Genomic DNA, 13,954 nt, shown 5'->3' on the forward strand with positions numbered 1-13,954 from the left:
TACAACTTTTAAGTACACACATTTACAAAGACCGCAAGGTCTAGGTCACAATATGCCCCTGAGATCTCAGCCTCCATGAACTGATGACTTAGAGTATACACGCCAAAGCTGGCAATGGGGTGGTTGCCACTTTCCATGTCCCGAATCTGGGATATGTATGAAACTATTGCCTCTGTGCCGATTCCAGCTTCTACAACTCCGATCCATATTCCCATCAGACCCAGCTACGTGTAGAACGGAAGGAGTTTTCCCAGAAGTTTAACAATTAATCAACAATAAAACTAAATCCTATAGAAGAGAACAAACGAGTGTGCAGAAATAGGTCAGGGACCGAGAAGAGAGAATGCGATTTGTGTTCACACCTCCTCACGCGATTCTCACTTTGGGAGTTCATTATAGATCCGCAAGATAACATAAAACCTGTTCGTGTGGGCTGCGAGCTGCGAAATCTGCATGAGCCAAGAGCGAGAGCAGAAGCGGCCTCCGCAGATCAGCCGTGGCTCGTGTCAGAAGACGGCAAATACCAGCTCGTTATATAGGTTAACCCCTTCAGCAACTTGCAAGGAGGAGACGTACAAAAGAGAAGGAATGCTCATAAGAAGGCTTTTATTCCAAACTTCTGTTACTGTTGGGCCGGGGCTTACGGGGATGGCCAAATGGGCCCATATCCTCCGCATACTGCGATATGTAATACCAGGCAGTGGTACGGAGGTATGCAATACATTGAGCCTCTCTGACTGCTTTCTCAGACAGGAGACCAATCATATCTTGCCCAACGTGTCGCCCGTCACAAATTCTCTGTTGCAGAGGAGCGTTTCTAAGGCTGCAGCCGCTAGTGCTCACATTTTCCCAGCAACAGCTAGGCTGAACCTGCAAGCACAGGTGAAGCCCGGCAATTAGCGTTATTACACGAGCGTTAATGGCCTTCGTGTAATAGCAGCCTGACTCTTCTTGAGTCACCCGTGCTATAATTATCTAACCTATATCAAAGAAGGTATGACAGGAGCAAAAGAGAACGTTCTACACCCAAAAAGACAAATTTCCATCCGCTGTACAAGGAGCCTTATATATCTAGATCTGCACAGGGAGATCAACTAGTGGTCGAGTCTTTAATAAATGTCCCTCAATAAATTCCTTATTCCTAATATTAAAGTCAAGAAAGAGGAGGAGCCCTTTAAGAGCCTAAAAGGTGTTCTGCAGAGTTTGAAACCCAACTGCAATCCGCAGGAAAGGGGCTAACTTACAGATTGGTGGGAGTCGGACCACTGGGACCACTACTGATCCCAAGAACGGGGCTCCGGCACATCCTGAATTGATGGCAGTGGCGGTCATGCATGAACACTGCCACTTCACTAACTTCAATGGGACTGCCAGAGATAGCCAAGTGCTGGAAGCATTGGAATGGAGAAAGTGCGTACTTGCAGCGGCCGCTGCCCTCATTTCAAGATGCGCCAGAGCAACGTTCTTGAGAACAAAAGGGGGTTCCAGAGTTGTGCCCTTCCCACCAAAGTTATCCCCCTATCTTGTGGATAAAGAACGGCTTTTCAAAATGGCACACCACCTTTAAAGGGAATCTATCACCAGGTTCATGCTGCCCAAACAAGGGGAGGCATGAGGCTGGGACAGGTGGGCCTATTGTTACCCGTGGAGCGTTTCAGAATTCGCACACTTTAAAGGGGGCTTTGTCATTTAGCAAAAAAAAAAATCAATACTTACCCATTTCCCCCCAGGCTGTATTCTTACCGCATCTTCTTCTCGCTGATCTTCTCCAGACCCCCGGGTCACCTCACCTTCAACCGGCCGGATCCTCTTGTTACGGAGTGTCCATGCTCTGCATTTTTCTTCTGGCAGGTCAGTGTAGGTTACGTCACTAGTGACGTAGCGTTCACTGCCTAGGAAGGAATGCCGATCTATTGCAGAGACTGCGCACGCACGCTGTCTCACCATGAGAGTTCATATACTATTACAGAGAGACAGCACGCATGTGCAGTCTCAGCAATAGCTTGGCACTCCCTGCTGGGCTGTGAACGCTATGTATCTAGTGATGTAGCGTACATTGCCCTGCGGGAAGGAGACTGCAGAAAATGGACGCTTTGTCATCGGAAGAAGAAGAATCGGCCGGCTTGCTGTGAGGTGACCCGGGGGACTGCAGCAGACAGGAGAAGATCGGCGGGGAGATGACTGACGGGGGAGGAATAGGGAAGTATAGAATTTTTTTTTTCTGATGACAGAACTCCTTTAAAGTTTGACTCAGATCGGCACTCCAAGTCAAAGGGGCCGTGCTGGCCTCTCCACACCCACAGCATATTGACTGACACTACTAGGGTCTATGGAGAAAGCTGTGAATCAACACACTGCAGGTGGGCAATGATGGTGCAGCCCAACTCTTTGACTCAGAGCATGTTTATTCTGAAATGCCACGGACATACACAGGGCAATAGGCATAACTGTCCTGTGTTTAAGCTGCCTAAGGCTCGGACAGTCTGAACCTGGAGAGAAGAGCAGAAGATCTTACCAGATCATTCATGTTGTTCTGACTGGCGGGGTGGATTTCCTCCAAGAACTCCAAGACATAGAAGGTGTATCTGTCCATGAGATGAACTCCGATGCCCATATCCGGTTGGTGCTGAGGGAGGAAAAGATCCAGATGTTTTAGAAATACATAAAAATATGATGAAGTGGGAAAAAAAAAAAAGGAAAAACCGCTGCAAGGTTCCCAAACTACTGAGCAAAACCCCAATATATGAAGGCCTGCTTCCATCCTCCCCTTCAGCGTATGCTATCCCCATTACGTCTATAGCTCACGTAGCCACCAGGTCTGTGTATGGAGCCATATAGTCACTAAACTGCCCGACAAGCTGCACTGCTGCCCGTGTGTATGGAGATACTGCCCTCTGGCCCTTGCAGCTTTGCGCTCCGTATAAGAACTTGTTCTGTTGACCTTGTGCCAGCCTGATATTACAGGATAGCCGTGCCATAATAGTACATTTCCCCTGCGGTGGTCGCTGCAGTGTCAGCTGTTCGCCCTGGACCCCATATTGTCAGAGAAGTTGTACAAGTTAGTACAACCCCTTTAGGAAAAGGCCAGGCTTCCCTCCTGATGGGTCTGCTTTATTATTGTGTTCTCCATGAAATACCAACTGTGCAGCATCTTTTCTTAGACCTCTATATGTGCCATTCCTCAGTTATTTCTCCTGGAAAGTCATTAATAAATTGAAAACTGGGTGTCGCTAGTTGGTGGTTGGTCCCTACAGAGACTAACATTGTCCAAAAAGTGCTGACAGTATCAGACAGGGACAAGAGGAAGGGTAACACCAGATTGTCAATGCATTCATAAGTACCCAGGAGGAATAACTGAAGGAACAGTACAACACTGTGGATTGTTATTTTATGAAGAACACGTCAGTAGAGAGGCGACAAGTCCTCTAAAGTGCAATTTTCCTTAAAACAAACAAAGAAAATCTATTTAGCAGCGCTTATTAGCATCCGAGACCTGCAATCACAGGGGTTTCCCAGACCCCTAAAAAGCCAATCTGCACCGCCATGGAGAAGGAAATACTTACTAGTGATAATTTGGCATAATTACAATGCAGGAGTTGGGGAAAGTTGGGTGGGCACCTCTGTGGCGCTTGTATTGTCATTTAATGCCAGACAATGGGATGTACTCACAGACAGAGAGTCTTCTCCAACTTGACTGCTTGCAAGAGCTATGATGTTGGGTGAATAAAACCGCTCGTACATCGAGGCTCCTTGACACGTATCAATGATAAAGAGCAATTCATTGTACCTGGAAAAAAAACACAAGGATCAGCATCAGAGAGTAAAATAAAACCGCTACATTACAGTAAATTCACAACAGCTCAGAGGCTGCAGCACAAAACAGAACAGTATTCTGCAACGTTGTGTCCAGGAGGATACTGGGCGGCAGAAGCCTGATGGACTCCATTACAGTGACAGGTTCCATCAGGTGAGTTCATGCTGAATACAGGGCTTCCATTTTTCAATTGTTCCGTTCCATTGACAGTGCCGAATAATGGAATACTTTGCGCAGGCGTGAATTAAGCCTTATTTTTCTGTCCAGGAGAGAAAACAACTTGCAGTTTGGAGGAATAAAAGCCATTGTGTTGGAGGACTGCATTCATTAAAATAGCTAATAGGTGGTTTTATGTAACACCAGGGACTTTGATATTGATGGCCCTTCCTTCAGATCGGTGGCGATCCAACAAAAACACCTCCAAGAATTGAAAAAAAGATGGTGAGGCAGATTTGTATCCAGACATCGGGGCAGAACTAGTAATCCTGTATAATAGTCTTATAATGCTGTAGATTCATCAGGCAAAAAAGACACAGAAAACGGCCATACACTCACTGATAAACAAGAGGGCCGGCATATAAACCATGTAACCCCCAACATGCAGATGGCCAGAGTGCTACATGGAGGAGCCAGTAACACATGTGAGGACACTGATGAGCAGCCACTCACAAGCCCTCCTTATACCGAGGCGGGCGGCTGCTTAGCGTTGACCCTTGCACAGAAAAGTAGATACTGGGTGTCAGACCGGACGGTACATGTAGTGCACCATGCAGGCTTACAACCTATTAATGATGCCATATCTAAATCCACCGGGTTGCCCTGCACCCCAGAGGTGACCCGCACTGGCAGCCTGGACTCCCCCAGCACTGACAGCCGCACTGCATGCCATTGATAAATACTGATAAGTATGAGGTGTTGGCTGATTTATCAACATGGTGTATCTTTAGCCCATTTAGTTAAAAACGTGATACCATCAATTAGTTGGCTCACTTAATGACAAATACTGTGCCAAACTTTGGCACAGATTTAGTGCACTTAAGCCACGCCACTTTTCACGAGGCCACACCCACTTCTTTAGACGAGTCTTATATAGGTTCCAAAAGTGTCTAAAAAACACATAAGGAAAGTGGTGCAAACCATGTAAGACCGGAGTATTTCCAATAGCAATTTTGCCCCATGTGTAATAAAAACCCGATTCAAAAGCCGTTATTACGAGAGTGTCATTAACGCGTGTGCAAAGATAGTTATTGTCGGGCTGCACCTGTACTTACCGGCGAGGCTAGCAGCACCTACTAGCGCTTAGGTAATAGCAGCCAAAAACTGTCATTTTCTGACAGCACAATCTCTTTAATAATAAGAGGAAAAGACAATATATTCCTATTTAGAACACATTAGCAAACCCTGCGATGTTTCTATGACAACCTCGGCTTCAATTATTCTTCTCACGAGGACAGTAAAAGCAGATATTACGGAGAAGGTACAGAAATAGCATCTGTTCACATTATACCTGCGGCGAGTCCAGATTGGTAAGAGATCCGTTAGTGGACCCATCAACAGACACCGCGGGTCAGTGCATAAGGCCCCCTTCATACGAGCGCAGGCATATTTGGGGAATGAGCGATCCTTTTTGTGCGCACATTGGCGTATTATACGGTATTTTTTGTGCCCACAAGGCATGTTAATTTGCGCACGGCAAACAAAGATGCACTGATTGAATCGGCCGATTAGTCTAATGAGTTCCAGATGTGTTTTTTCCTGCACAATTACGCAGTGTTTCACACATCTCCTACGGCGTTTTGCGTGCATTTCCGCATCCCCATTGACTCCTATAGGTACTTTGGGTATCCAAATGTGCAGGAAAATAGATCATGCTGCGTTGTTTTCATTGCGTGACGGAAGCGAATTTGAGAGATAATCGTTACCCGTAAATGCGTTCATCGTTCACTTTTCTTTTGAACGATGATTTTAAGGTGTACTTAAAATCCATCGTTCAGCTACTTGAGATAAAGCAAACACATTTATCTCCAGTAGACCACAGGCTGTTCTCTCTGTCGAGAGCCAGCAGATAACATTGTATTCTGCTGGCAGCCTCAAAGAGAACAATGCAGCTGCTTGCACAGATGGGAGTGTGATTAACATAAGCCGGGCTCTGCAAACAGCTCCTGGAGGTCCATTTACATGCAAATGAAGATGATAAAGTGGAAGAATGTATCAAGTGGGGTACCACAAGGCTCTGTCCTAGGCCCAGTGTTGTTCAACAATTTTATAAATGATCTGGAAGAGGGAATTGAGGGGAAACTGATCAAATATGTTGACAACACAAAGCTAGGAGGGATAGCTAACACTAGGGAAGAGAGAGAGAGTATTCAAAAAGATCTAGAAAAGCTTGCACAGTGGGCAGCAACTAACAGAATGGTATTTAACATGGAGAAATGCAAAGTCCTGCATCTGGGCAAGAAAAATGAAGAAAGCGCATACAGAATGGGAGTAATTAGGCTAAGCAGCACATGTGAAAAAGACTTGGGTATACTAATAGATCATAGACTGAACATGAGTCAACAATGTGATGCAGCAGCCAAAAAGGCAAACACAATTCCGGGATGTATTAAAAGAAGCATAGAGTCTAGATCATGTGAGGTCATTATCCCCCTATACGCTTCCTTAGTCAGACCTCATCTGGAATACTGTGTCCAGTTCTGGGTACCCCACTTTAAAAAAGACAGCCAAACTGAAGCAAGTACAGAAAAGAGTTACAAAGATGCTGAGCGGTCTGCAAATCATGTCCTATGAGGAACGGTTAAAGGATCTGGGAATGTTTAGCTTGCAGAAGAGAAGCCTGAGAGGAGACTTAATAGCTGTCTAATACTAATAATGACCCATCTTCAGGATAGGTCATCAACAGTTGATTGGCTGGGGTTCTCATCTGTGAAGGGAACGGGGCGCCACCGGCACACCTGGCAATTCTGGTGTTCTCTGGTGAATGCCAATAGAGCTGCCCGGTACCGGGCTGTGCCTGCAGGTCCTACTACAGGATGTGGGCCATCATGGAGTCTATATGACAGTTCGGTCAACAGCCACTGGACATCATTTTGTAGGGCTTTGACAACCCTCCTCCTGTTCCTCCAGTCCTGATGCCCGGTTGATGCCTGTCTACGGTTCTGTTCAGCTCTCCTCATGTAATGGCACGTGTCCTGGTATCTGCTCCATGCTCTTGTGCTGGAGAGCACTGCAATCCTTCTTCTAATGGCATATGCCATCCTGAAGGAGCAGGACTACCAGTACAACCTGGTTGGGCTGCAGGTAGCCCTCATCTACCAGTAGTGACAAGGACCCCAGCAAAACTAGAGAAGAATCAGTCAGGAACGAGAGAGGGATTGTTCCTCGTCCCTTTTTGGGGGAGTCTTGCTGTCACTTTCATTTGCACCAGAGCAGGTAAAATAGGTGCACAATCACTGCTTCCAGGCTGGACAGGCTGATCTCCCAGAAGTGGAAGTGACTTGGCGTTATATGGTGAGGCTTAAGTGTTTGCAAAATTTATTTGAGCAGTGTAGACATATCAGAGGCAGTATGAAAGGGCGAGGCCAGAGACGGCCAGGGGGCGAGGCCAGAGACGGCCAGGGGGCGAGGCCAGAGACGGCCAGGGGGCGAGGCCAGAGACGGCCAGGGGGCGAGGCCAGAGACGGCCAGGGGGCGAGGCCAGAGACGGCCAGGGGGCGAGGCCAGAGACGGCCAGGGGGCGAGGCCAGAGACGGCCAGGGGGCATGATCTCGCTATATGAATGGATCTGTCAGTAATCTGTGTGTTGGAGGAGAAGCAGCTCCTTAGGCTTCTGTGATGCTATTAAGTGACCTCACATTCACTTCCAAGCATGCCACATTATATAGGGGAGCACAAAAACCGTCCTAGATTTCCATTCTATAGGTGACCGTTTTGTGCTCACCCCGTACAGCCGAGTTCTAGTCACTAAGCCTCAAGTGGTATCAGAATATCTTATGTGCACTCTGGATCCTCACCTATTTTGGTGGGATTTGTATTAATTGTGTGCAAAATGAAAGTTTTAATAAAAGTTAATGGAAGAGAGATTATGTTGTAATAAAACTATTCATTGGCTGCTGCGTTCTGAGCGGGAGGGAGGGGGGAGGCGCAGGAGCCACAAGCAGCTTATTAGGCTTTTACTTTTGACTATGCTTCTACCTTCTTTTCTGCCACATCTGTTCAAAAGCATCTGCAAGCTCCACATTGGTAATTTCTTCGGAGTCTTGGAATTTCAGGAAACCGTTTCCTCCGTGTCCTGTGAGAGACCAAGAAATCAGGATGTAAGAGGCGCAGACACAAGGGGAAAAAGAAGACATAGGACTGTACATGTCAAAACACGTAAAAACCCAGAATATGCGTTTTACAACCCCCGACCGATCCTCTTCAGCAGTTGGTTTATGGGATCTGCCGGGGTACCGGACCATCAGCTGATTGTCCGGTATGCGGTCAGTGCAGCATGGCAGGACGTGGTCATCAGCACTTGTCCTATTACATAGGGAACACCAGGAGACCCAGACATGGCTACACAGTGCACCCTTAGTACTTGTCCTAATATATAGGGACCCAGACATGACTACACAGGGCACCCTTAGTACTTGTCCTAATATATAGGAGACCAGACATGACTACACAGGGCACCCTTGATACTTGTCCTAATATATAGGAGACCAGACATGACTACACAGGGCACCCTTAGTACTTGTCCTAATATATAGGGACCAGACATGACTACACAGGGCACCCTTAGTACTTGTCTTAATATATAGGGACCAGACATGACTACACAGGGCACCCTTAGTACTTGTCCTAATATATAGAGGACCCAGACATGGCTACACAGGGCACCCTTAGTACTTGTCGTAATATATAGGGGGGCCAGACATGGCTACACAGGGCACCGTTAGTACTTGTCCTAATATATAGGGGGGCCAGACATGGCTACATAGGACACCCTTAGTACTTGTCCTAATATATAGAGGACCCAGACATGGCTACACAGGGCACCCTTAGTACTTGTCCTAATATATAGGGACCAGACATGGCTACACAGGGCACCCTTAGTACTTGTCCTAATATATAGGGGGGCCAGACATGGCTACACAGGGCACCGTTAGTACTTGTCCTAATATATAGGGGGGCCAGACATGGCTACACAGTGCACCCTTAGTACTTGTCCTAATATATAGGGACCAGACATGACTACACAGGGCACCCTTAGTACTTGTCCTAATATATAGGAGACCCAGACATGGCTACACAGGACACCCTTAGTACTTGTCCTAATATATAGGAGACCCAGACATGACTACACAGTGCACCCTTAGTACTTGTCCTAATATATAGGGACCAGACATGACTACACAGGGCACCCTTAGTACTTGTCCTAATATATAGGAACCAGACATGGCTACACATAGCACCCTTAGTACTTGTCCTAATATATAGGGACCAGACATGACTACACAGGGCACCCTTAGTACTTGTCCTAATATATAGGGACCAGACATGACTACACAGGGCACCCTTAGTACTTGTCCTAATATATAGGAGACCCAGACATGACTACACAGTGCACCCTTAGTACTTGTCCTAATATATAGGAGACCCAGACATGGCTACACAGGACACCCTTAGTACTTGTCTTAATATATAGGGACCAGACATGACTACACAGGGTACCCTTAGTACTTGTCCTAATATATAGGGGGGCCAGACATGGCTACACAGGGCACCGTTAGTACTTGTCCTAATATATAGGGGGGCCAGACATGGCTACACAGGACACCCTTAGTACTTGTCCTAATATATAGAGGACCCAGACATGGCTACACAGGGCACCCTTAGTACTTGTCCTAATATATAGGGGGGCCAGACATGGCTACACAGGGCACCCTTAGTACTTGTCCTAATATATAGAGGACCCAGACATGGCTACACAGGACACCCTTTGTACTTGTCCTAATATATAGAGGACCCAGACATGGCTACACAGGGCACCCTTAGTACTTGTCCTAATATATAGGGGGGCCAGACATGGCTACACAGGGCACCCTTAGTACTTGTCCTAATATATAGGAGACCAGACATGACTACACAGGGCACCCTTAGTACTTGTCCTAATATATGAGACCCAGACATGACTACACAGGGTGCCCTTAGTACTTGTCCTAATATATAGGAGACCCAGACATGACTACACAGTGCACCCTTAGTACTTGTCCTAATATATAGGAGACCAGACAGGAGGAGGAGACTCCAAAAGAATGGTCAGAGAGATAGGAGGAGAACCAGGCGAGAGCAGTGTCCTTTAGGTCGATGGAGGGAAGCATACTGAGGAGGTCATGGTCAACAGTGTTAAACCGTTTGGAGATGGGTCAATAGTTGGCAGCATCGCTCGGGTCAAGGGCTGTTTTTTTTTTTTTTAGGAGTTAGTAAATTATGAAGTGTTTGAATGAAAAGGGGAAAATAGAAAATACCAGCGGTCAGGGAGAGGTTAAAGATGGTGGTGAGGTGGGTAATGACAGCTGGGAAGAGGGACCAGAGGAGGTGAGAGGGGAGATGGTTGCTAGCACAGGTGGTGGGGCAAGCACCAGAGAGCAGTTTGGAGACTTCTTCCTCTGTCGTTGGTTCTAGTATGGACAGTGAGTGAGTGATGGATGCAGTGCTGAAGAGACCGGGGTCGGGGTTAGCCGTGCGGTTTTCCGAGACTTCTTTTTGGATGTTTTCGTTTTTTTCTTTGAAGTGAGTGGCTAGCTCTCCAGCACTGAGATCTGTTATGGGAGCCTCTTGTTTGTGACTGAGGGAGTGGAATGTATCGAAAAGTTGTTTGGGGTTGTGGGATAGTGAGGAAACGAGGGAAGTGAATTAAGTTTGTAGTTGAGAAAGTCTGCGGGGGTGCAGCTTCATTCAGGGCTCATCTGAGGGTGGTGGAGTAGTGTTCAGCAGCCAGGTTGGGGCACGAGAGGGGAGAGATGGGAACAGGGAGGACCTAATGGTGTTGGCCTGAAACCACCTGCCGTCACCAAGAAACACTAGAGACCACCTGCCGTCACCAAGTCACCAAGAAACACTAGAGACCACCTGCCGTCACCAAGAACCACCTGAGACCACCTGCCGTCACCAAGAACCACCTGAGACCACCTGCCGTCACCAAGAAACACCTGAGACCACCTGCCGTCACCAAGAAACACCTGAGACCACCTGCTGTCACCACGAAACACCTGAAACCACCAGCCGCCACCAAACCACCTGCTGTCACCATGAAACACCTGAAACCACCTGTCACTACGAAACACCTGAAACCACCTGCCACCAAACCACCTGCTGTCACCACGAAACACCTGAAACCACCTGCCGCCACCAAACCACCTGCTGTCACCACGAAACACCTGAAACCACCTGCCGCCACCAAACCACCTGCTGTCACCACGAAACACCTGAAACCACCAGCCACCACCAAACCACCTGAAACCTCTTGCTGCCACTAAAAAACAACTGAAACCACCTGCCGCCACTAACGCCTAAAACCACCTGCCGCCACTAACGCCTAAAACCACCTGCCGCCACTAACGCCTAAAACCACCTGCCGCCACTAACGCCTAAAACCACCTGCCGCCACTAACGCCTAAAACCACCTGCCACCACTAACGCCTAAAACCACCTGCCGCCACTAACGCCTAAAACCACCTGCCGCCACTAACGCCTAAAACCACCTGCCGCCACTAACACCTAAAACCACCTGCCGCCACTAACACCTAAAACCACCTGCCGCCACTAACACCTAAAACCACCTGCCGCCACTAACAAACAACTAAACTTCCCTGCCTCGCTGGTTTCCAAGATGGCCACCACTTCCCTGCCGCTATTCATCTTGACACTGCAGTTCCCGCTATTCCACACTTGTAACTCGCTTCCATATGTTGCTTGAAAAAGGCGGTTTTTAAACGCCGAAACGCGTAGCAAAATAAATATTTTTGACAATTTACGGACCTGTGTTCTGCATCTTATGATTAACCCTTGGAGCGCGGGGAAGATTTTTGTCTTTCTTGTGGTGATTTGTGTTAAGCCCTGGTTATCCTGTGTGCTTTCCTTACCGAATACAGACCAAGGATTTAAGAGGTGAAAAGGCAATCAAGGATACTAGGTGCCAGCGGATATCCCTCGGGGGGGGGGAATCTGCTGAGTACCAGGTGAGTGCCGGTTACTTTTTTGGAGACATACATTGGAGGATGATGTTTTCTATGATGAGGCGCCGATTTGTGTTCCCTTCTATTACTTCTAAGTTTGTAGTTGAGAAAGTCTGCGGGGGGTGCAGCTTCATTCAGGGCTCATCTGAGGGTGGTGGAGTAGTGTTCAGCAGCCAGGTTGGGACACGAGAGGAGAGAGATGGGAACAGGGAGGACTTAGTGGTGTCCGCGAACTGTTGGGTGTAGATAGTCTGTCCTAGAGGTGTGGTAGGTGGGAGGGTCTGGGGAGATTCTAGGGTGCCTGATTGAGGAGGAGAGGAGGTTGTGATCCGAGAGTGGAAGGAGGAGTTGGCAAAGTGGGAGGCAGAGCAGAGGCGAAGGGAAATTAGGTCGAGAGTGTTGCCGTCTCTGTGAATGGGGTTGACTCTGATTGGTTGACATAAAACAGTCTGATCCTACTGGTAATTGTTTTTCTCTGCTCCCATGTATTCCGCGCAGCGCACAATATTCACCTGAACATTACTGAATTTATTATAACATTTATCTGCGAGGGATCAGCAGCATCAGACATGTCACCTCGTATCTATAGATAGTTAGCGGAGGGTATTACTGGGATTTACTGCAACTTTTTATGGTTTTGATATAGATGCCTTGACAGAAGGATCTGTTCAGGACACAAATGGATCAGAAAAAGGACTCAAGGACATTCTAAATATATTCCTTCCATAAGCCTCAAGTCTAACACAACAACAAGAACCGATGTCATCTATCCCCGAGAGCAGCATAAATAAAGAAGATTATCTACAGAATAACCAGCGTTTACTACAGGAGATCCATCTTTTAAGGGCTGAGGCTAAGGACTTTAGACAGCAGGCCCAAGCCTTAAAGGGAAAAAAGACCAGGAGATCCTTAAATTACCTGCTTTCATAGAAAAAAGGAAAAAAAAAAAAAAAAAGGATAGTATCGGCTCCGTCCTGCCGTCACCAAGAAACACCTGCGAGCACCTGCCGTCAGCAAGAAACACCTGCGAGCACCTGCCGTCAGCAAGAAACACCTGCGAGCACCTGCCGTCAGCAAGAAACACCTGCGAGCACCTGCCGTCACCAAACCACCTGCTGTCACCCCGAAACACCTGAAACCACTTGGCGCCACCAAACCACCTGCCATCACCAAACCAGCTGCCGCCACCGAACCACCTGCTGTCATCACGAAACAGAACCTTAGCAGAACCTGATGAAAGGTTCCTAAAAATTTCCTAACTTCCATAGGTTTTCCTTTTCTCTGACTACCTTGCAGTTTAGAGACAAGTGTCTTTGTTGGGGGACTTGTGCCCCAATTATTCTGGACTAGAACTTGGATCTGGCCAAAAAGTACAAATTGTATCAGCAACACCAGAATTCGGTCAGACCATATGCCGAGCCAGTAAAAGAGCCTCAAACCGTCAGCTCAACGAAAGTCCAGAAGAAATAAGGTATTGAACTGGCAGCATGTAGGGATGCAGTAAAATGATGATTTAGTCTCCTATCACAAAATAGTAGCGACGTTTCGGCCTTGCGGCCTGTCTCTGGTCAGTCTGTCCTCCTCCCCTTACTTTTTAATATATCCTTTAAAATACAGTCTTCCAATTACAAAAGGCCCTTTGAAAGCAACTATAATGCTGATGTGGCCCTCAATGAAAATGAGTTTGACACCCCTGACCTAGAGGTATAGCTGGTGATCATGGGGACCCCTCAGGAGACACTCCTGATCTAGAGGTATAGCTGATCATGTGGACCCCCTCAGGAGACACCCCTGATCTAGTGGTATAGCTGGTGATCATGAGGACCCCCTCAGCAGACACCCCTGATCTAGTGGTATAGCTGGTGATCATGAGGACCCCCTCAGCAGACACCCCTGATCTAGTGGTATAGCTGGTGGT

At 47.4% G+C, this 13,954-nt stretch overlaps 1 protein-coding gene across 1 annotated transcript in view; it reads right to left on the reverse strand.

The window, feature by feature from the left end:
- The window catches only part of PIGK (phosphatidylinositol glycan anchor biosynthesis class K), a 149,907-nt gene that overhangs the window by 103,525 nt on the left and 32,428 nt on the right, over positions 1-13,954 (reverse strand). Inside the window, exons 6-8 of the mRNA XM_066597806.1 lie at positions 8,009-8,105; positions 3,670-3,787; positions 2,516-2,626 (exon numbers count right to left, since the gene is read on the reverse strand). Of these exons, the coding sequence (XP_066453903.1) occupies positions 2,516-2,626; positions 3,670-3,787; positions 8,009-8,105 (326 nt within the window). The remainder of the gene's footprint in view (positions 1-2,515; positions 2,627-3,669; positions 3,788-8,008; positions 8,106-13,954) is intronic.

Source organism: Eleutherodactylus coqui, chromosome 3 (genome assembly GCF_035609145.1).
Source record: "Eleutherodactylus coqui strain aEleCoq1 chromosome 3, aEleCoq1.hap1, whole genome shotgun sequence".
Taxonomy (NCBI): Eukaryota; Metazoa; Chordata; class Amphibia; order Anura; family Eleutherodactylidae; genus Eleutherodactylus; species Eleutherodactylus coqui.